This window comes from Pristis pectinata, chromosome 4 (genome assembly GCF_009764475.1).
Source record: "Pristis pectinata isolate sPriPec2 chromosome 4, sPriPec2.1.pri, whole genome shotgun sequence".
NCBI lineage: Eukaryota > Metazoa > Chordata > Chondrichthyes > Rhinopristiformes > Pristidae > Pristis > Pristis pectinata.
This window is the reverse complement of record NC_067408.1, coordinates 13052567-13076220: the sequence shown is the minus strand read 5'-3', so window position 1 is coordinate 13076220 and position 23654 is coordinate 13052567. Positions and strand designations below refer to the sequence as shown.

The 23654-nt window shown below is 42.3% G+C and overlaps 1 protein-coding gene across 6 annotated transcripts in view; it reads right to left on the bottom strand.

The window, feature by feature from the left end:
• Window positions 1–23654, bottom strand: part of p4ha2 (procollagen-proline, 2-oxoglutarate 4-dioxygenase (proline 4-hydroxylase), alpha polypeptide 2) — a 111679-nt gene that overhangs the window by 11876 nt on the left and 76149 nt on the right. For 2 of the 6 annotated variants that reach the window (XM_052014048.1, XM_052014047.1), the window contains exons 12-13: window positions 19030–19089; window positions 18894–18959 (exon numbers count right to left, since the gene is read on the bottom strand). In XM_052014048.1, the coding sequence (XP_051870008.1) occupies window positions 18894–18959; window positions 19030–19089 (126 nt within the window). Of the gene's footprint in view, window positions 1–18220; window positions 18337–18893; window positions 18960–19029; window positions 19090–23654 lie in introns of those variants that run through there. The other 4 variants (XM_052014050.1, XM_052014049.1, XM_052014052.1 and 1 more) reach the window with 3 other exon arrangements.

Genomic DNA, 23654 nt, shown 5'->3' with positions numbered 1-23654 from the left:
TGTGGAAATGTGTTATTTGAACATGGTGGATGAGGAGAAACCAATGACATCAAAAGGAAACCTTGCTTTTGATCTTCCCTGGAAACACAGCTTTTTGGACAAGGTCATACCTACAAGATTTACATGGGACAATCCTGAAATAAAGTAGCAAAGGCTGCAAAGAGATAAATTTTCATGGAATTTGAAGACAAATTATAGGACTTGAATGGGCTAGGTAAAGACAGAATCCTTTGAAATGGCTTCACAACCCATTTCTGTACCATGACATTTGAAGTACACAAAGCCTCCATCTTTAGTTCCCTCCTACATCACATTGCTGAGATCTGAAAATGTGAGGCCAGGTTTCAATTGTACATGGATGATACTAGCCTTATCACGACAATTTCAAATTTTCACTGCACCTGTACCGTCATTTAAAACTGGATGAGCTGAAACTTTATCTATTTGTAAAAAAAGGAAGACAAAAGGCAATGTCTTCAGCCTCAGTCACAACCAGATGCTTTGATCCTGATTAGACCCCTCTGACTTCCACATGATAAGGAAGTGACATTCCATGAGGCTGTTTGGAATATTACGGTGCTGATCTAAAACCTTCAAACCCACATCCCTTCCTTCAGCATAATTGTCCACCTCTATGTTTGCTGCAGCCCATCAACTGCTCAAATTCTTATGTATTGGTATCGGTTTATTATTGTCACTTGTACTGAGGTACAGTGAACAATTTGTCTTGCATACTGATCGTACAGGTCAATTCATTACAGTGCAGTTACATTGAGTTAGTACAGAGTGCATTGAGGTAGTACAGGTAAGAACAATAACAGTACAGATTAAAGTGTCACAGCTACAGAGGAAGTGAATTGCAGGTAGACAATACGCTGCAAGATCACAAGAAGGTAGATTGTGAGGTCAGAGTCCATCAGACAGCTTCACAGCTCTCCTGGCAGGCTCACTTCTCCTAACATTCAAAAAGCTAAGTTCGCCCGAAGCTCTACTCTTATATTCTAACTTGTACCGACTCCCCTTTAATCGTCACCCCTGAACTTGGCTAAATTCAAAGCCTCCTGGTCTGGAATTGCCTTGGATTTTAATTCTCATTTTTCTGTCCAAGTTCTTCCAAGACTTTTCTCCTTCTTGTTTCTGTAAGCAATCCTACAACCCTCCAAAACTGCACTCCTCCAAATCTGGCCTCTCATGTGCTCCTTCCCAGCACCGATAGTAGCTTTACCTGCAGAGACCAAAATCCAAAGTTCCAAAGCTCTTTCCCTCTATTCCGTCTTGTTATGTCATCTTTTAAGACCCTCTTTAAAACTTTCCTCTTTGATCAAGCACACCTCTCAATATTTCCTTTGTCAATATGTCAATTACCATCTATTCTACATGGAGCCTCGAGAAGTCTTCTGACACTAAGGCAAAGGTGCTTTATCAATGTGAGTTCTTTCCGTTTTTCATTAAATGCTGTTCCATTGCCACAATGTCAATTCAGCACAAAACATATAAAATGACATTTAAGAAGATTATCTTATCTTTAAATGTGTTGCCACAAATATCAATGAACAAAGCCATGCAATGTGTAAAATGATAAAATTAGAATTGGCACATAGCCTGATAACACATTATATTATATGGTATCTTGCAAAAAATCAAAAAGTAAAGCAAAAAACTATGCAAAATTAGAATCTGTTGAAAACGTCAGGGAGGGCCACAAATAACAGTCCTGCTGAGTACACACCAGTTACCACATGCATTTTTCCCATTTTCTTTCACAGGACTGAATTCTTGCCACTTCCATTCAAGGTGTTTGCAATCCCCTCTCCTCCGGCCATTCTGACTTGTCCACAATCGCCATTAACACTCTTATAAGCAGACACTGTGGTGGTAAGTCTGTAACTGAATTTGCCAATCACCACCCCCTTCAACCATGTACCCACTAGGAATGCAAATATTCAATGAGTGTTTACAACTTGCTGAGCCTCAGATATCCCTGCTGATTTATAGTAAGCCATTTAACATGATTCCCAGGCTCTCTCCTCTCATATGCCTTCAATTTGAAGGGATAAGATAAGATATGATATCTTTATTAGTCACATGTATATCGAAACACACAGTGAAATGCATCTTTTGCGTAGAGTGTTCTGGGAGCAGCCCACAAGTGTCGCCACGCTTCTGGCGCCAACATAACATGCCCACAACTCCTAACCCGCACATCTTTGGAATGTGGGGGGAAACTGGAGCACCTGGAGGAAACCCACACAGTCACGGGGAGAATGTTCAAACTCCTTACAGACAGCGGCCGGAATTGAACCCGGATCGCTGGTGCTGTAATAGCATTATGCTAACTGCTACACTACTGTGCCTGCCCTGGTGCATGCCTGGGAGATTCAAAGGGTCTGGATACATTAATAAACTCAACAGCCAAAGTCTTTAAAAGAATCCGTTGAAGAACTTGTAAGCTTTATCTTAGAGTTAGGAGAAAATAGATGATTGTTGAAGTGGTACAACAAGGTAAAAGCCATTCAGTCCATTATATCTATGCTGGGTCTTTCATAAGAAGAACCCAAGGAATAGAAGTTGGAGTTGGTCATCAGGCCTTTCATGCCTGCTTCACTGTTGACCAAGTCCATGGCTGATCTTCTATACTAGTACCATTTTGTAGCACCATCACCTTATCCTTTCATTCATCTAACATCCAGCAAGCTACCAATCTCCGTTCTGAATAAACATGAAGACACTGCCTCCACAGTCCTCCAAAGCAGAGAATTCCAAAGGTTCACCACCCTCTAAGTGAAGCAATTTTCTCCTCAGCTCAATCCTAAGCAAACAAGTCTGTAACAACCTAGTTTCAAACTGTGTCCACTGGTCCTAAACTCCTCCTCAATCGGGGGAAACGTCCTCCTTGCATCTCGCCTTGAAAGCTCTTCAAGAAATTTGTACCTTTCAATAAGATCCCTCATTCTTCTAAACTCTGGTGAATACATCTCTGGTCTACTCAAATAAAAACAGAAAATGCTGGAAACACTCAGCAGGTCAGGCAGAATCTGTGAAAACCCAGATCCAGTCTTCACAATCTCCCCTCATACAGCAAACCCACCATCCCTGGAAAAGACTAGTGAATCTCTTTTGCAGTCCCTTAATGGCAAGTAAATCTTTTATTAGGCAAGGAGACAAAAAACTGCACATAATACTCCTAGTGTGGTCTCACCAAAGCCAAATGCACTTGCAATAAATCTTCCCTCATCCTATATTCAAATCCTCATATTAAAAAGGCTAACATACAATGGTAAGATGAAAAACCATCAATGATTTCCCTGTCATAACAGGTACTAATGGCTGGATGTAACTAAAGGCTGGATGTAAAAGAATCATCTTTCCCTGTTAGGACTATTTGTTTTTCCCAGGAGTTACTGAAACAGTGTGAAACAGCAAGGAATCAATATGGAAGGTAGCCCCAAGCATTAATCAGGTGCAGTTAAATGGCAGCTTTGCAAAACAATCAGGATCTGCTTCAGCCAAGCCAGACAATGGGGAGTGTTAATTTGCCCCATCAGACAAGATCCCAGGGCTTGGAGTTCGTCACAAACCTTTCTCGCCTACACACTCATAGAGCCACCCGCCCTCGAGAAGATCAGAATTTTTATCTGTTCATTAACAGTGGAATTTTTCTGCACTAATGACTGAAGAGACTCTTGAAAACAACGGGAAGGTTTAGCAAAGGTGTGGAATCCTTTGTTATGCTGGGACCAAACGTGGCATAAAATCCTCCATGACTATAAAGATGCGCCCACAAGAGAGTCCTTCAGAGCTTCTCCACGGGTTGGTTCGCGGCCAATGCCTGGTGACTGTCAAGCCCCTTCATGTCTTGCTGAAGTACCCAGGGCTCCCCTTCAGCGATAGACTGAATGGCAGAGAACGCAACGTTGCTAAGTACTGGATGCCGATAAGTATCACTGAGAACTGCATGCAAGCGTGAGCTTGATTTTACCAGGTAAATGTTAAGTGAGAGCGATTGCGATTTTGGTCTTGTTTCTTTTAATTTGGGTTAGATTAGGTTTGTGGTTAGAGCTGTAGTTTCCTTTGTGTTTAGTTGTTTTTAGTATTAAATAAAGTTACTCAAACTTTTTGTGAATTTGTGGTGTCTTTCATTACCTATTTTGTCATTCGAAAGGAACCCAAAAGAACATGAGTCCTGGTTTAATACACATACCATCTGCCCTCTTTTCAAAGACCAATCCAATTTTGTTTTGCTCCTTTAATTTCTCCATATCCTATCAATTATTTTATCAAAGTATTTATTCAATCCTCTTGGAAACTACTAATGAAACTTGTCTCCACTAAACCATTGGGTGGAAGATTCCCAATTCCAAACACTTCTTCAACGAACAGATCTCTTCATTTCAGGTTCTTTTGCCAAAATCTTAAATCTGAACCTTCATCCTTTGGAAAATATTCTCCTTATTTACCCTAATCCCAGCAAGACTTTAAACACCCCTGTTACGCCGTTTACTAGCCTTCGCTATTTTAAGCAGCTTCTTTAGATCACCCATGTAACCATAAACCCTTCATCCCTGAAGCTGTTCAAATGAAGTAAATATCTCTGTGCACCTGACAGTAACACTTAACATCAAACACTTAAACACTCAATACTACACATTGCCTGACTTGGATATCTGGCTCAGTGATACAAATACAAAATATGTTTCCTTACAACTAGAAAGCTGCTAAGACTCAATTAGCTGTGTCATCCACCCCACATTCTCCTAATTTCAGTTGTGGGGATGTTTGTACTTGGAGATAGGAGCATTTTTGAGTATTTGGTGCAGATTTGGCATTGATTCTCAAGAAAGATAAAGAGGGAAACTCCTTAACTGCTATCAAAAAAGAAAGGAAACCGGGCAACGGCTTGCATCATGTGTTCAAGTTCTCCATTATAACCTTGGCTATTCCTGGTCCTGTTATCAACTTCAGAGCATTTTTTGTGACGGTTAACAATGAAATGAAATCCAGTAATTCATACGGAAAGAGTACCTACAACCATCTCAGCATGGATATTAATAGAGTTCCCTGACATCAATGCAACTGAACACAATGGAAGCTTGTGTCAAAGAGTCATACATCAGGGAAACAGGCCCTTCAGTCCACCATGCCTGTGTCAGCAATCAAGTACCTAACAAGACCAATCCCATTTCCCAGCCCTTGGCCTCTAGCTTCTAAACACTGTGGTTTAGCGGTTAGCATAATGCTATTTTAGCACCAGTGACCTGGGTTCAATTCCGGCCACTCTCTGCAAGGAGTTTGTACGTTTTCCCCACGTAGGTTTCCTCCCACATTCCAAAAATGTGTGGGTTAAGAAGTTGTAGGCATGCTATATTGGCGCCGGAAGCGTGGCAACACTTGCAGGCTGCCCCCAGAACACTCTATGCAAAAGATCCGTCTCACTGTGTGTTTCGATGTACATGTGACTAATAAAGATATCTTACCTTATGTTGGGAGAGTACCTACCTCCGCCACCCTGTCAGGCAGTGCGTTCCACATTTCAATCACGCTCTGGGTGATAAAAGTTCTTTGTCTCTTCTAAACCTCCTACCCCTTACTTTTAAACTGCTTTAAACATCCCCCCTCTCATCTTAAGTGCATATCCTCTAATATTTGGTATATCTAACTTGGGAAAAAAATTCTGACTGTCTAATAAATTGAAAGTCTGAATATTTGAAAGAACGAGGAATTGAAGGCACAGAAAAGGAACTGAGGCCAGTGTAGATCAGCCATGATCATAATCGGTGGCTGATTCCTGTGACTATTTTCTCGTGAATACAGACTGTATTGCTGAATGGATAATCAAACTGTAATTTAAAAATATTCCTTCCTTTCTGAAGACCTTGATAATACGAACAACTGGGAGAGAAAAAAAGAAGACAAGGAATCATTGGGCTAAAATGGGAGGACAATCAGATCCCAGCATTTATTGGGGCTGGGTTGGGATTGGGAGAGGCGAGGACAGATTGAATGCTGGAGGAGGGGAAAAACAGGAGGTCAGAAGGCTGCAAGGCAGGAAGGGAAGGATGCCAGATTACCAAGGTGGGGGTGGGGGGGTGGTCAGGTGATAATAGAGAAATGGAGTCCATAAGATTGTTCATGAGATAAAGGCAAATAAGGGCTGGTTAGACATAAGAAGGTGTGTGTGGGGTGGGGGGGGGAGGTCAATTGGCGGGGGGGGGAAAGAGGCCAAAGACATAGGTAAGTGCTTCATCCATATTTCAGGCCTCCCAGATAAACCAATGATGGGCATCTCCATTCTGAGCTCCCCTGCGGAAGGAGTTCTGCATCGCCCTGCACACCTCACACAAAGAGAACATGTATGGATCCCAAGGGTAAATTATAAGGAAGTGCCTGGTTGAAATTTTCCCACTGACAATACATGACCAAGAAATTGTCACTATTGTGTTTCACAAAAGCAAACTAATTTTCGATTGTTACATGCTGAAAACAAAACTGCATGGTGCAATTTAATTTCTAGGCTGTAGAAGTCTGCAGCACATGAGGAGACAAATTGAGTCCGTGCCAGTTCTTTGCAGGGAAAACCCATCAGTCCAGTTTCCTCAGTCTTGTCCAATGGAAACTACCACAGTTCAGTCCACTTTCCAGCTCTTGATTAGAGTCAGAGTCATAGAGCTGTACACCACAGAAACAGGCCCTTCAGCCCAACTTGTCCATGCTGACCAAGTTGCCTAACTGAACTAGTCCCGTTTGCCTGCCTTTGGCCCATAGCTATACCTTTCCTATCCATGTAACTGTCCAAATGCCTTTTAAATGTCATAATTGTACCCACCTCTACTACTTCATCTGACACCTTGCTCCGTATACTCACTACCCTCTGTGTGAAAAAGTTGCCCCTCAGATCCCTTTTAAATCTTTCCCCTCTCACTTTAAACCTGTGCCCTCTAACTTTGAGCTCTTCTACCCTCTGAAAAAGTCTTTGGCTTTTCATTTTATCTACGTCTCTCATGATTTTATAAACCTCTATGAGGTCACACCACAGCCTCCTGTGCTCCAAGGAAAAAAGTCGCACCCTATCCAACCTCTCCTTGTATCCCAAGCTCTCCAGTTCTGGTAACATCCCCAGAAGTCTTTTTTGCACCCTCTCCATTTTGATGACATCCTTCCTACAGCAGGGTGACCAGAACTGTACACAATACTCCAAATGGGGCCTCATCAACATCTTATTCATAAATTGTTCTCGGTTTTGAGAATTTACTTAAGTTTTAGACTAGGTTTCTCTCCTCCCCCTTTAATTGCAATTAGTATGACATTGGCTTTCCCAGTTTATGACAGACATCATTCACCCCATCGTGTTTATGTTAGCTCTCTATCATTAACTCCATCCTCTGGCCCCTTCTCTGTAGCCTTTTAAATGCTTCTTCACCATACATTTATCTAATTCCTTCCTGAATGCCACAACTGTACCTGCCTCAACCACATCAGCAGACAATGAGTTCCAGATTCTAACCACAGACTGTAAAAAGATCTTCCTCGTATCCCTTAAAGCTCTTCCACTTCATTTTATACCCGTGACCTAGTCTTTGATCCTTCCAAAGGGAACAACCTTGTAGTCTTGCAGGTTACACTGCTTCAAGCACACGAGTAAAATAATTGCACAGGATTTCTCTCCATGATTGCCATAGATTGACCTAATTGGAAAGTGCACAGGGGTGTAGTGAAAAGGCTACATTATCAAGCCCTGTTGCTGGTTACTACGATCAAATTGACTGCTGAATATTGGCCTGGGTTTTCACCTGACCATTTGTTCATACCAAAGGAATCTTTGGAGCTGGGGGCTATATGTTATGTATGAAGTTTGCCACAGAGCAAACAACGCCTGCAGAGCATCTTTTTGGTCCCTTGCATGAGTCAGGGATATGTAGATTAAGCCACGGGCAAAACTTAAAAACAAGCTGAGTTGCTGAATTTGCAGCAACTTGATTTTAATCAGTACCCTAACCAGCTGCAAGTTTTAACAAGCAGCCAAGGCATCACTAGTCATTCTGATATTTCTGCAGAATATGCACCAGCGCAGAATTTTTCAAGTGGTTACATTCAATTTCCAGGAAAAGCAACTAAGGCTGGTATCTTTGTTATCAATCTGTTCAGCTGCAATTAAATGCAAAGCAATTGATTACTTCTTAAAGTTCCTGTAAGTTTGTTTGTTCAGCGTTGTTGGTCAAAGAAGATAGCGTATGTGCATCTAAAGGGAGACGAGACACATGCCAGAGGGAGATGGGAAGATGAGAGGGAAGGGGTTTGTGGGTTGCATTAACTCTGGCAAAGATCAGCTGGGTTGAATAGCCTGTTCCTATGCTGGAAATTCGATGCAACCATTATGATTCTTATAAACATATTTTCTTGCACCTTTCAACCAGAACAGCTCCATCTTGAAATTACAGTGCACCCAAATTCAGCAGGGTGACATCCAAAGGAAGGTTATAAAGAGCGACTCTACAAGGATAATTTTCAACTTCAATAGGAATGATACATAGCCTCCCAGTCTACCAGCACTTGTTTTAGTATCTTATTGCTCATTTTCAAATCCTGCAGGTGAATTTGTCCTTCCATGTCTTTGCAACCACCATCTCCACTCCTCCATAGAGTCATTTCAAGATCCAGCAATGGAAACTGGCCATTCAGCCCATTGAGTTCATTCCAACCATCACCCACCCATTTTTCAACTAATCCACTTTATTCTCCCCACCTTCCCATCAACCCATCCCCAGACTCCACCTCCCACCTACACACTAGTAACAATTTACAGTGGACAGTTAACCTGCCACCTAGCACATTCTTGGGATGTGAGGAGAAACTGGAGCACCCAGAGGATACCCATGCGGTCACAGGGAGAACGCGCAAACACCACACAGACAGTACCAGAGGTGAGGATTGAACCTGGGTCACTGGAGCTATGTGGCAACAGCTCTACTCGCTGCACCACTGTGCCACCCTAAAATTCTGGTCTCTTGTGTGCCCCTGATTTTCATTGTTCACCACTGCCAAGTGCGTCTTCAGCTGCCTTGGCTTCAGCTGTAAAGTCTTTTAACAAAAAGCTATCAATATTCAGACTGCATTTTCTATTCTACCTACGACTAATCATAATCATTATATTAGGAGACAGCAGGGTCTGGCTTACACTGGCATCAAATGTGAACATGATGTGGTGTGCATGGATCAGTTACAATAGAAAATTTCTCTGTTATGAGGTAATTGCACTCTAGCAGACCACTTTGATTTGGGGTTTAGTGAATGAATTGCTGGAGACATACTTGCAATGGTGTGTCTGTGGCAGGCACAGTAGCATAGTGGTTAGCATAATGCTTTACAGCACCAGCGACCCAGGTTCAAATCCGGCCACTGTCTGTGAGGAGTTTGTACATTCTCCCCGTGTCTGTGTGGGTTTCCTCCGGGTGCTCTGGTTTTCTTCCGCATTCCAAAGGCGTACAGGTTAGGAAGTTGTGGGCATGCTACGTTGGTGCCAGAAGCGTGACGACACTTGCGGGCTGCCCCCAAATCACTAGGCAAAAGATGTATTTCAATGTGTGTTTTGAAGTACATGTGACTAATAAGGATATCTTATCTTATTTGTGAAGCAACTCTATGCAGTGAATTACTCTCCACATATACTGTCAGAACCATTATCACAACACTTCACTAGTTGGGGATAAGGGAGCTTTTTGTAGCAATGCAAATGAATATTGGAGACACAAGATGCTGGAATATGGAGCAACAAACAATCTGCTGGAGGAACTCAGCAGGTCAAGCAGCATCTGTAGGAGGAAAGGAATTGTCGACTACATCAGGACTGAGAGTGCAGAGGTGAGATGGGCATTATAAGAGGAGAAGGGGAGTGATGAGACAAGAATCTGAGGCGACTGGTGGACTGCGGAGGGGTGTAAGATGACAGGCAGGTTGTGCCAGGTAGGGGAGGGGAGCGGGGGTGGACTTGGGAGACAGTGGCAGGTGAATGATAGATGGAGGCAGACAAAGAGAGAGAGGAGAAGGGGGAAAAAAGGAAAAAAAAGCAGATGGAGCAAGGTGAGGGAGGGGAGTGTGAAGATTGGAGGCAGCTACTGGACGGAATCACAATCAGGATCAGGTTTATTATGACTGACACATGTCATTAAATTTGTTGTTTTGTGGCAGCAGTACAGTGCAAGACATAAAAATTACTATAAGTTACCAAAAAATAAATAAGTAACACAGTGCAAAAGAGGAATAATGAGGTAGTGTTCATGGACCATTCAGAAATCTGATGGCGGAGGGGAAGCTGTTCCTGAAACGTTGAGTGTGGTACATACCCCTGTACCTCCTCCCCACTGGTAGTAATGAGAAGAGGGAAGAGGGCATGTTTCGGATGGTGAGGGTCCTTAATGATGGATATAAGCTGGAACACAAAGGACTACCTTTGAAAGGGAAATGGACAACCTCCTGATAGATGTAGGGGGTGGAGTTGGGAGACAGTGGCGGGAGAGAGGGAGAGAAAACCAGAAGGGGGATGAAGATGGGTGATGAGGGCTGCGGGTTGAGGGAAAGGGGTCAGAAATATTGCAAGTTGACTCACAGAGGTGACTTTCTGATGAGCTGAGAATCAAAGACAAAACCATCTTTAGCTCTTCATCTTCCGATATGCCTGTGATTCTGCTGCAAGTAAGTTTTTCATTGCACCTGTGCACACACGTACTTGTGCATATGGCAATAAACTCGACTTTTTTTGGACATGATTGGCCACTGTAGGGGACCACACAATGAAAGGCAAAGACATGCCCAGGTACTTCCACAGAGACTCGAGAGAAAACACATTCTACCCAAACCCCTCACATATACTTCCAGGCTCAGGTTTTTGAAGACTTTTCTTGCAAATTGTGAGATTTTGTTAGAAGTCCTTTGACTATGCACTTGTGTTTGGACTGCTCTCTCTGTGGTGGTGGAAGTCTCATGGACTCCAAAGGTTCGCACTGTAGGATCAGTCCAAGTGGCCACAGTCAGGCCTCTCAATTTGCTGCTCACCATTACATCAGAGAGATCACAAAGCACTGCATTCCTGGAGAAATTATTTCATCCATTTTGATTTTGTGAGAAGAAAGTGAAACGTGACAACTCAAGCATTGGTACTTGTGAAATTGTTGGCTTCTTCTAAGTGAGGCAGTCATTTACTGTATTCAGGTGCTCTTAAGGGTTAATGACACTGGACTATTCATGAACAGGAAAGGTTTCTACTCCCGCTGTATGCAGGTTGATATAAATCACATGAAGGATTTCCTGATGGTGGATGTTGTTTTCATGAAGCACAAATGACTCTTTCGATCTGAGGGCGATTGCGCTGTTGGAAAGTATTAGCGCTGCTCTGAGTCATGGATCACAAGGTCAAGGGCTTCCCTGCACTTCCCTAACTACATCCACTAGTACAATCTCCAACCACACCAGCCAAGATACAACAAGAACAGTACTAGGATAGTAATGAAAAATACCATTGGTCTCCTCTAAATGAGTCTCTGTTGTCTGCCTTCATCCAGAGGCCCAGCAGTATACACCAAGCAGATGTGGAGACTTCATTATACAGCGTTTGCCACAAAACAATCCAGAAAAGACAATAGCCAGTACCAGAGGAGGAACAGCAGAAACTTGGATCCTGAAGGCACAGCACGAAAAGCAGCAGGTGGTAGGACCAGGAGGAAGAAGAAAAATGTCCAGAGGGACTTCTCTGCTCGGCATCTAAAGCCTCATCTCCCAGCCGATCACAGGGGAAAGCACTCTATTTACAGATCATAACTAAGACATTTCTTACGAGCTGACAAAATTTCAGTCCCAAGGAAAATCAAGCGACCCTCTCCATGCTCCAATCATTACCATCAACACTATATGCCAATCTGGGCAAGCCCAGGTGACACACAGTGATCACTTCCATGCTGCCTTGCAGGTCCACCCTATGTTGATCTTAACACCTTATTGAATGAACCCCTGATCTAATTACTGAAGTGTGTTACTCCATCTGTTTTCAGTAGTCTTCAGTTCACTCTGATGTATTTATGAAGACACAATATATTTCTCCATTGAGTGCAGATTCTTACACCTGGAGGAGTCAAATGGATCCACATTCTGGCAGGCCTTCACAAGTTTCCTGGGCCCCTGGAGTACACGACCATCTTCTTGCTGTGTTTGACATTGACTAAGATTCCATATCCCTTAAACTGACACTACAAGCCTTGTCCCTCTCCCCTGCAGCCTGTCTCTCTTCCATGACAACCAGTTTATGCTGTGGTATAATTGCCACGTGTAGCACGTCCTTAAGAGCCGATTCCCTTCTTAGATTGTTGAAGATCAAAGTGGCAGCAGCTACACTGAACTGAGTCTGGTCTTGTCAGGAAACCCACAAGTTCCATTTTGACACATCTTGTAGTGTCTGTCGGTCCTTTGTTCTGTTTGCATAAGCAAATAAGCAGAGACAGAGCTGTAAACAGAACATCCTTCACTGAAGGCAGTAACTCTCACTTAAATTACAGAGTCTGGCACAGTGGCACAGCTTTATAGAGCTGGTACTGTGAGACCTGGGTTCAATCCTGACCAAGGGTGCTGCCAGTGTGGAGTTTGCACATTCTCCCTGAGACCGTGTGGGTTTCCTTTGGGTGCTCTGGTTTCCCTCCCACATCCCAAAGGTATATTAATTGGCTGCCGCTGTAAATTGCCCCTTGGTGAGTGTTAGAATCTGGGGAGTGTTGATAAGAACGTGGGGAGGAGAAGAAAAATGGGATTAGGTGGGTGGTTGATGGTCTGCATGGACTGAGTGGGCTGAAGGGCCTGTTTCCGTGCTGTATCCTTCCATGACTCCAACATACGAAGAATCTTGAAATGTAATTCAAGCCAGTTCCTCAGCAGATTCCGACAAAGTGCATCTCTCAGTCAGTCACTTATGTCCCATGCAGGTAATGCCAGCATCCTGTGCTCAGCTGGAGGATGAGACTTTGATTACAACTCTTCTCTGTGTCTTTGGATTTTACTATCCACAATCTGGATAACCAGAGGAGAGAAAATCGGTTACAAGGAAAAGTAGTGAGGAAATCTGAGGGAGCATGGATTCAATGGGCTGAATAGCCTCCTTCAATGTTATAAAGAAATATGGAAACTACAGACCGATTCTTGGTCTCTGTATAGAACATAGAACAAGTACAGTACAATTCAGGCCCTTCAGCCCACAAAGCTGTGCCGAACATGTCCCTACCCTAGAAATTACTAGGCTTACCCACAGCCCTCTATTTTACTCAGCTCCATGTACCTATCTAACAGTCTCTTGAAAGACCCTATTGTATCAGCCTCCACCACCGTTTCCGGCAGCCCATTCCACACACTCACCACTCTCCGAGTAAAAAACTTACCCCTGACATCTCCTCTATATGTACTATCTTGGCTCAGTTACAATACTGCTTCTGCAGCTATTTCATATTCAAATTCAATAAATACAACACATGGAGATTCTCTGCTGTCAGGACACCCAGGATTTCTCTTGTTTGTATTATCTGAGATAACTTCCTTGGGGTCATCCAACATCATTTTGTGCAGAAGACTCTTGACAAACAATGTTCTTCCATGACTCCATGGGCTGTCCTCTCTGCTGTGTGCTCCATCACTTTCTCCCTAGCTGGTCACGCAGGTTGAACCTTATTCAAGAGCAGTTCTTTCTCTTTTACATGGCCCAGCTGAAATTGCCACACACTCAAATGCCATCCGCATTCCAGTGGAAATCCTTCAATTTTCTCAACCATGAGGTTCTCCCACATTAAACATTCTTTCCACGATTTCTCATGGCATCAGGCTGAAACGTCCCTTCAAGATCATCATTACGTCCTCAGCAGTAGTTGATGATGCTAACAGGCTGACAGTTTCATGCATCTCCAACCCTTCTGCCAGCAAGAGTATCACTTTTCTCACCTCATACGTCAAAGTCGAGTTTATTGTCATGTGCACATGTATGCACAGGTGCAATGAAAAACATGCTTGCAGCAGCATCACTGGCACATCACATTACATAAGCAGCATAAGTGCAAATTAAACACAATTTTTACAAGAAATAACACAATTAGAACAAAGAAAACAAAGTCCATTTTAGTGCAAAGTGATTAAAGTGGTCATAGTGTTGCTAAACTGTAGTGATTAGGGTTTTGCCATTTGGTTCAAGAATGTTATAGTTGAAGGGAAGTAGCTGTTCTTAAACCAGGTGGTGTGGGACTTCAGGCTTTTGTACCTTCTGGCTGATGGTAGCTGAGAAAAGATGACGTGGCCCAGATGGTGGGAATCTTTGATGATGAAATAATCAGGTTTATTACAACTGACGTATGTCGTGAAATTTGTTGTTTGTGGCAGCAGTACAGTGCAAGACATAAAAATTACTATGTTACCAAAAAAAAAGTGCAAAAGAGGTAATGTTCATGGACCATTCAGAAATCTGATGGCAGACGGGAAGAAACAGATCCTAAAACGTTGAGTGTGGGTCTTCAGGTTCCTGTACCTCTTCCCTGATGCTAGTAATGAAAAGAGGGCATGTCATGGATGAATGCTGCCTTCTTGAGGCACTGCCTCTTGAAGATGTCCTTGATGGTGGGGAAGGTTGTGCCTGTGATGGAGTTGGCGAAGTCTACAATCCTCTGCAACCTCTTACAATCCTGTACATTGGGGGCTCCATACCAAGTGGTGATGCAACCAGTCAGAATGCTCTCCAACATGTATCTGTAGAAATTTGCAAGAATCTTTGGTGACATACCAGATCTGCTCAAACTCCCAACGAGGTAGAGCTGCTAGCATGCCTTCCTCACGACTGCATCAATGTGTTGGGCCCGGGATCCTCTGAGATGTTGATGCCCAGAAACTCGAAGCTGCTCACCCTTTCCACCGCTGACCCCTCAATAAAGACTGGTGTGTGTTCTCCCGACTTTCCCTTCCTGAAGTCCACAACCAATTCCTTGGTCTTGCTGACACTGAGTGCGAGGTTGTTGTTGTGACACCACTCAACCAGCCAATCTACGTATCTCACTCCTGTATGCTTCCTCATTGCCATCTGAGATTCTGCCAACAACAGTGGTGTCACTGGCGAATTTATTGATAGCATTTGAGCTGTGCCTACCCACACAGTCATGAGTGTAGAGAATAGAGCAGTGGGCTAAGCACACATCCTTGAGGTGCATCAATGTTGATTGTCAGTGAGGAAGAGATGTTATTACCGATTCGCACTGACTGTGGTCTCCTGATAAGGAAGTCAAGGATCTCAGTTGCAGAGGAAGGTACAGAGACCCAGGTTTTGAAGCTTGTTGATTAGTACTGAGGGGTGTTGAATGCCAAGCTGTAATTGATAACCAGCAGCCCAACATATATATTGCTGTTGTCTAGGTGCTCCAAAGCAGAGTGAAGAGCCAGTGAGATTGCATCTGCTGTAGACCTGTTGTGGCGGTGGGCAAATTGCAGCGGGTGCAGGTCCTTGCTCAGGCAGGAGTTAATTCTAGCCATGACCAACCTCTCAAAGTGCTTCATCACAGTAGATGTGAGTGCTACCAGGTGATAGTCATTGAGGCAGTTCACCCTGCTCTTCTTGGGCACCGGTATGATTGATGCCCTTTTGGAGCAGGTAGAAACCTCCGACTGCAGCAGTGAGAAGTTGAAGATGTCCTTGAACACTCCAGCCAGTTGGTTGGCCAGTTGGTCAGCACAGATTTTCAGCACCCTGCCAGGTACACCATCAGGGCCTGACGCCTTACGAGGGTTCACCCCCTTAAAAGATATTCTGATGTTGGCCTCCGAGACAGAGATCACAGGGTCGCCAGATGCTGTGGGGATTTGCAAGGTGCAGTGTTATTTTCCCTTTCAAAGTGTGCATAAAAGGGGTTGAGCTTATCGGGGAGTGATGCATCACTGCCATTTATGCTGTTACTTATAGGATAGTTTATAGTTATTTACACTGTTGCCTTATAGGAAGTAATGGCATGCAAACACTGCCACAGCTGTCATGCATCCAATTGTCTCTATTTTCACACAGAATGGCCTTTTTGCTCTTACGATGGCCTTCCATAGGTTGTACCTGAACTTCTTGTAGGGTTCTGGATCGCCAGTTTTGAACGCCACAGAGCTAGCCCTCAGCCCTGGTTCATCTAGGTCTTCTGGTTTGGGAAGACTTGGTATGTTCTTGATTTTTGCCTTCTTGAGGCAGCACCTCCTGTTGATACTACCGATGGTGGGGAGGGATGTGCCCGTCAAGGATTGGGCAGAGTCCACTACTCTCTGCAGCTTCTTATGTTCTTGTGCATTCGAATTACCGCACCAGACCATGATGCAACCAGTCAGGATACTTTCAACAGTACATCTGTAGAAGCTTGTTAGAGTGTTCAGTGACAAGCCAAACCTCTTAAGAAAGTAAAGACTTTCATGTTCATTTGTTCTCTGTCCTCTCCTGGGGTGACATTGTTCACCTCAAGGAATACCTCAGCTCATCTAACATACAGGTAAATGGCAGAGTCCACTCTTACACGTCGAGCTTCTCAACATTATTCCCATGTGCACTGTCTGCTATCACTGTCTGCTATCCCATTTCTCCGCTATAATCAGTCCAGAGCATTATCCTGCTGCTCACTCATGAAGCAATATCCCACCCTTGTTGCCAGTGCAGTGTCTGTGAGGTTCTTTGTGTTTCTGTTTGCATAAGCAGAGGTAAAACTACAAACAGAACATCCTTTCTGAAGGTAGTAACTCTCAAGTAAATACAATAAGGTTCAGCACATCAAGAAAGGACCCAATTTTGAGGGAAATGTATCTCTGAACTACAAAGGGCAAGTTTAATTTAATCCTGTATTTGAAGGATGGAGAGAACTTTAAAAATACAAGTAGGAAAAGATATTCTAATGTTGTTGAATTAATACTAAGAATGATAGTGGATTCATGAATATCAGCTGTCCGTAAATAACATCAATAATCATCAACAACGTTGGTAAAACTGGGATAGGCTTTTAAATCATCCTTTATTGGTCTTCCAACATGGATAAAAAGTCTTCTGATAAACTAAAATTGCCCAGGGACAATTCAGTTAAAACATACATCATCTGTGATTTTATCATCCAATGACAGTCAACATTACTCATTTTGTGCATTAGCTATGAAAACTTACTGCGTCTCCCATGGTTGGGGATACTGTACGTAATGGTGCTTTGGATCAGAGTGACATACTGGACCTTGTGTAAATGTGAATGTTTGAGCAAGCAGTATATATGTAAAATAGTCAGTATTCTAACATTAACAAGGCAGTTAATGAAAGGACATTTTCTCAGTTAGAGTATTATCGGTCCATAAAAATGAAAGCCTGCAGAGAGCAGAGAGTCAGGAACAATTCAAAGTTGATTTACTGAATTATTAACATCCTTTCCACTGATAATAATGCCTGGACGACTGCTTTTAGGAGGTAAACCACTTAGATCATTCATTATTTATCAATATCAATATATCCATGTATTGATGCCAATTAGCACATTTATTTGATCAACAGAATTACTGTAACAAAACCCCTTGGTCTGAATGCAGCTCTAACATGATCACTTTATCCATCCACTTGAATTCAGCCAAAACAGTGGAGCTATTTTCCCTTGGAGTTAAAATAAGTGAAGGATGAAAGAAAATACAGCCCAACAAAGACTCATGACCCAAGTGAACAGCCTATCCCTGCTGAACCAGCTGAAGACCAACCAGAAATGGACATCCACATTTAATCTGCCAGCACTGGAAATAGCTAAAACACATGAGAACCAGAATCCCTCAAAGTGTCAAACGTAAGCAGCTCAGGACAATCATGCCTTTGATCATTTGTACGTTGTCCTACGCAGGTACAGTTGGTGGACCGTTATTAAGGCCAAGTCATAATGAGTACCTAAAACAAATGCCTGATTCTGAGTGAGTAGGAAATGAGACTAACCGGATCTTGTCGTCAAAGTGCAATGGTATCCTTCTTCACTGCTGAATTCCATTCTTCATCAATGCAAGTTTTGATACTTAAATTGCAACTCAGATGCAATTAAAATAAATGGTATTTGGACAATGGCACTCCACCCTGTGCTGGAAACCTCTTCCAGTCCAAAGCAGCTACCTGCAGCCTTCTCATTCCCTCTGCTCCACTACGGATGTTCTCTGACATTCCCCTGTAAAACCACTTTTCTGTTTACCGTTCACCATGTTTTCAAAAGCTTCCTAGAAGCTCATTCCTCTAACCAACCTTTGGCTATCCTATCCTTTCACATTTAGCTTGATGTCTACCTGCCCCAATTGTGAAGTAGTCTGAAATGAGAAGAATGCAGTAAAAGTATTTGTACTATGTACAAATGGACAAGTCACACAGTGGCCTTTGGAAAAATAAGCTAGAGAAATTTGGTAGCCTTACTGTGTACAAGATTAATATCAAATAGAAAATACTACCACCAATATTCAATGAAATAGAGAAACACAGGAGCAGATTTTCCATCGGTGAATATGCCAATATTGGATTTCATGGAACACAGTGCTTTAGAGGCAAGTCAAGTAGGGAGGGAGGTGGAGTGGGGAGAAATTACATGCGTGTAACAGTGTGATCAATTTTCTTCATGTTTTGAAGAAACATGGACAGCCTCTCTTCTTGGTGTGCCTGCTTTCTCTCTCAGCACTGTACCCAGATGTTTCAATATGTTCAGGCACAAAACTGGAACACTTGTCCTTAGGTTTGGCTCCTGTCATGTTGATGGCACAAGAAGTCATGAAGATAAACAGGATAGGATGGACAATAAGTGGAGTAGCTTACATGCTGACCCATTCCACTACCAAGCATCCTTCCTACCCAACTGACCATCACATATACTTACGTAATTTAAAAAAGTAGCAAGACGATTTCCAGTGCCTAAGTCTTTGAAAGCATCCTGTTCCTCTTTCTATAAAACGAAATGAGAATGAATACACACAAGCCAAGAGCTCGCACCTTTAGCACTCATGGGTACTTACATAATTTAAAAACGTAGCTAGTCTATTCCCCTCCGTCGCAAGGTTGCGGTCGAATGGACGCTGCAACAGATTTTGTTTAAAATAAAAATTTATCCCAGGTTTCTTCCCATTAATGATTTAAGTCCTTGTCAGCTGCTTATATCTCACAACTCCCGTCAAAGTTGTATTTGCTATTGACATACAACACAGACAGACATGACTTGTCAAAGACAATCGGAGCTTTTTTATCCCCCCAAGGGCTCATTAAAAGGTGAGTAGACATTAAACAAGGAATGAATTTGGAGGCACTCAGAATATAAACATTAGATTCAAATTGATCTACTCTCATGGAGAGATATTTCATTACAACTTTTACAGGGATTTGTGCTGATAAGATTTCATCAAAGGATGTAAATAGCTGATGGAATTAGGCATTGATTTGGGACCATGTATCAGAGGCATCACAGCACAGTAATAGAACACAAGCATGGGGGCTGCTGAGGACTTCAGAACCCCCGATTCCGTACTGTGATCCACTCAGATAATGAACCAGAGCAGACAGTTCAGTGTACTCACTTATTCTGGGTTAACATCATTGTTTTGTTTGACTAGATTTTCTTTTCTATCCAGTCACTCAAAATGTTTTAGGATTATGAACACTGGAATCACGATTAGATGGATGCCAGCCAATTATACCCTAAGGTTTTGGTCAACCATCTGCCAGGAACATAGGCCAGTATTTGAAAGCTGATGATAAGCAGCTGGACAGGAGGCTGAAGGCACTCAAGACCGACTCTACAAATGCAGTGGGCCCCACCACCACACCCCCCCCCCCCAACCATTCTCCTAGCACACTGTTTAAAGTCATCATTTCACCATATTTTGGCAATAATGAAGGTAGCTGATCAGCAGTCAGGTTTTTGAAAAACACCTTATTCAACTCAATGATGGTCAAGGCAGCCAGGACATGAATTGTATATCTTCCCTTTATAATTCCCTGACATCTCCTGGACACAAACACAATGGATAACATGATTAATTTTGCTTTAGAAACAGCCGTTTACTTTCAAGATCTCTGGATGTTTCTTGCACAGCTTAAGTACTCTTGCCAGGACTGAATATTTCCCAGAATTTATCTCCCAGGCTGCAAAATATGTAGACTAATAGCTCTCTTGATTTATTAAATTCTTGTTATAAAACAAACTTAACAGACCTCATTAGCTTTCCCAATATAATTTTGCAGCCAGAGAGCTCAAGAAGAAAAAAAATTCTTGAACCGTTTCACTGGATGACTGAGGGCGAGATGTGAAGATTAATGTATCGCGACATATCTTCTGGTCATTCCAGAAGAATAGATTGGTTAACACCGAAATAAATTTTCAAGTGATGCTTTTCTGCCTGGATTCATTCAGGATATCTTGCCAGCACAGCTGAACAACACAAACTGAATGTGTCACCTTAATATGCAGCAATGGATAAGAGTTTTTTGTGGCAAAGACAATCTTTACATGTTGAAAAAGAGGTCCTCATAAGGTTAAGCATTCAGATTCCATTTTATAAGGAGATTCACAATTCAAACAGGAATTCAGATTGGTGAAGGATTTCATGTAAATTATTCAGAGGACCAAGCACTTGTAAGTCTATGGGTTCTTGCTGACAAACAGTAGTGTACTTTAGCCAAATATATTCAAGTGCAGAAATAGCTTATTTGAAGGTGCAGGGTACTGATGCAGGAAATAGGGAATATGAAGATTACACAGAGAAATGTATGAGTTACAGGACCAGTCAAGGTCTAACTGAATGATACAGAATGGACACACAACTACTCCTATTTCTTACCATGTGCTTGTGTTATAAATGTATCATGCACAAGAGCAGTGGGGCTGTTTTATAGTGAAGGATTAGGGGGGTGGGGGGGGCAGGTGGTTGGGAGGGAGGGATTTCTGCATTTCAGATGTCACTCAATATTATTCATGACAATTATTTGAAGTATGAAACTCTGATTTAAAAAGAAGAGCTTATTGTCAATGAATGAACACTTCATTCACTATCAAGCAGTATTTAGTCTTGAAGAGGATGGTTTCTGTGGTGTGTTCTGGTTTCCTCCCAAATACCAAAGCAGATTAAATCGGCCATTGTAAACGACCCCTTAATATTGGTAAGTGGTAAAAGGTTGAAAGGAGAATTGATGGGTATGTAAATGGAAACAAGTTGGGCGGCCACATATAAATCAGAGGAACGAGACTGATGGGATGGCTCAGATGGGAGCTAGCATGGAGCCAATAAGCTGAATGGTTTCTTCCTATATCATAGCAAATACAAGACAAAAAAAATCAATTTAGCTCCTCACCAATTAAGAGTTGCTAATAAATGACTTTAAGTGATTATAATGATTTGTACATAGATGTAGAAATTCATCTGCAGTTGGTGGTAAACAACATGTTGTTCTCTGCCTCTTAAAATTGATTCCTATGTAGTCAGAGCCAGAGTACAAAGCAAATGTTGATATGAGCATAAAGGGTATTTATTGGAACTGACTGGGGATGTTTTTCTAGGCGATATTGTTTCCTTTCAATTTAACTCCTCGTAGAGAGTTGGGAACTTCTGCCTATGGAAACTATTCCATTAAAATAAAAAAAAGGGACAAATAAGCAGAGTCCTAACTACCTAGTAAACTCAAATTGATGGTCTGATTTCTTTTACATTTTTAGTTTTAGTCCCTTTCTTCCCATTTTTTTTTTAAAGAGAACATAATGCTTCACAGATTTCTCCATTTCCCAGCTGCTGACCAGAGTAAATAAAATGTGTTCAATAGACACACATCTGCTACTTTCCATTGGAGGAAGTCCAAATGAAGAGTGTTCATTAAAGGTTCCAATAGTGAAGTTATGAAATCACCCTCTTTTCCAAGCACAGAATGGAACTGGAACTGGATACAACTGATGGCGAAATCCATAGAAGCTCAGCTGCAAATAATCTGTTACTGAATCAGCTCATGCCCTCTGCACCCCTTCCTCCAGATCCTATTCACAATGAACTTATTGACTCCAAGCTCTTTAGTTTCACACACTCTACTCCCACAGACCAGGTCATTTTATCCTTTCATGCTGTTCATACAGATATTTCTTGGAGGACAATGGACATAGAGAATGGGGTGTAGCTCACACAATGGACAATTAAATAAAAGATGACCCATTTCTGGCTAAGGTGGACAACAGTAAATACAATATTACATTATCAGGGAGCAGAGTAGACCAGTTTTAGTTTTCCAAGAAGGATGGAAAGAATTCACCATTTTGGGTCAGAGCTGAGAGGTGGGGTGGCTGCATTTAATCCCTCCATACAAGTCACATGGTTTTGGGTAAAGATATTGCATTGGAAAGCACAATGTACTGTTATTATAATAAAAAATAGAAGTGCTGGAGACAGCAGGTCAGGCAGCATCTGTAGAAAGAGATGCCCAAGGGTCTTTCACCAGAAATGTTAACTACTTCTCTTTCCATAGATCCTGCCTGACCTATCATTCAATATTTGTGGTCACGATGCTTAAGTGAGAGTGGGCTGTCTTAAAACTCTATGCCATTGATTGGACAATGAGAGTTAAATTAATTGACTAACAAGTACTGCTGCCAGAAAGTATTGATTGGGAGCACAGCTTGTTAATATTCAAGTCATGCGGGTTTCAAGCTAGCTTCAGTATTACAGTATGTACCATCACTCAAACCCAATGTCATTAGTTCCTGCAATAACGAACTATTACTGTGTCATTTTACCACAAAGATCATCAATTGTGGTAAAATGCATTACATAAGAATTCTTACAGGATCACGTCAAGATGTGTGGGTGTGGAGGAATCTAAATCCTGTCTGACAGAGCATTTGGTACATATTTAGTACTTGGCTGGTTAAAAGTATTGAAACTGCTTCTGAAACCAGAACTAAACAGTACTTCCAATCAATGGGTCTTTCATACCAATTTATTTATATCCCCTGCAAATATTTTCTTTTTTTTCACCCCTGTGCCAACCAATAAAATCTGGCAAAAACATCTGAAGTAACAGAGAAGCTTTTTGAACATCTTGCTCCATTGATGGGAGTGTTTTACAGCTGTGCAACCTTTGGTGTCATGACAACCGTTGAATTTGGACATGTCAGGAAGAAGCTATCCAAGTCAATGAACCCAGGCTCCACCAGTGAAACAGGACACCATGGAAGAAGAGAGTTTCCAGGCAACACACACTGTCAGTGAGCAGAGGGTGACCCGAGCATGAACGAACAGGGTCTTCAATAACTAGCTACTGGGTTGGATAGTGTTGATGGTTATCCAATGGTTAATGGGAGAAACATAGGCTGGCTTTAGTGTGTGCATCAGCTTTTCTGGGGGTCGATCGAGAGGGTGGGCAGGGATAGTGACCATGAGGCACAGAGTGGCTGCAGTACAATAAGCCCATCGTGTTCAATTGTTTAATAGAAGGCAAGTTCTATTAAAAAAATAGACGTCATAGTGACAAACTAAACAACAAAAGAGGGGCTCTTTGCACTGGAGATGTGAGCTCATCACTTCACCCACAGGTGGAAAGATGTGTCTAGGATAATTCTCCAATGAACACAAAATTAACACGTAAAAAGAGAAGAGGGCGATGGGCC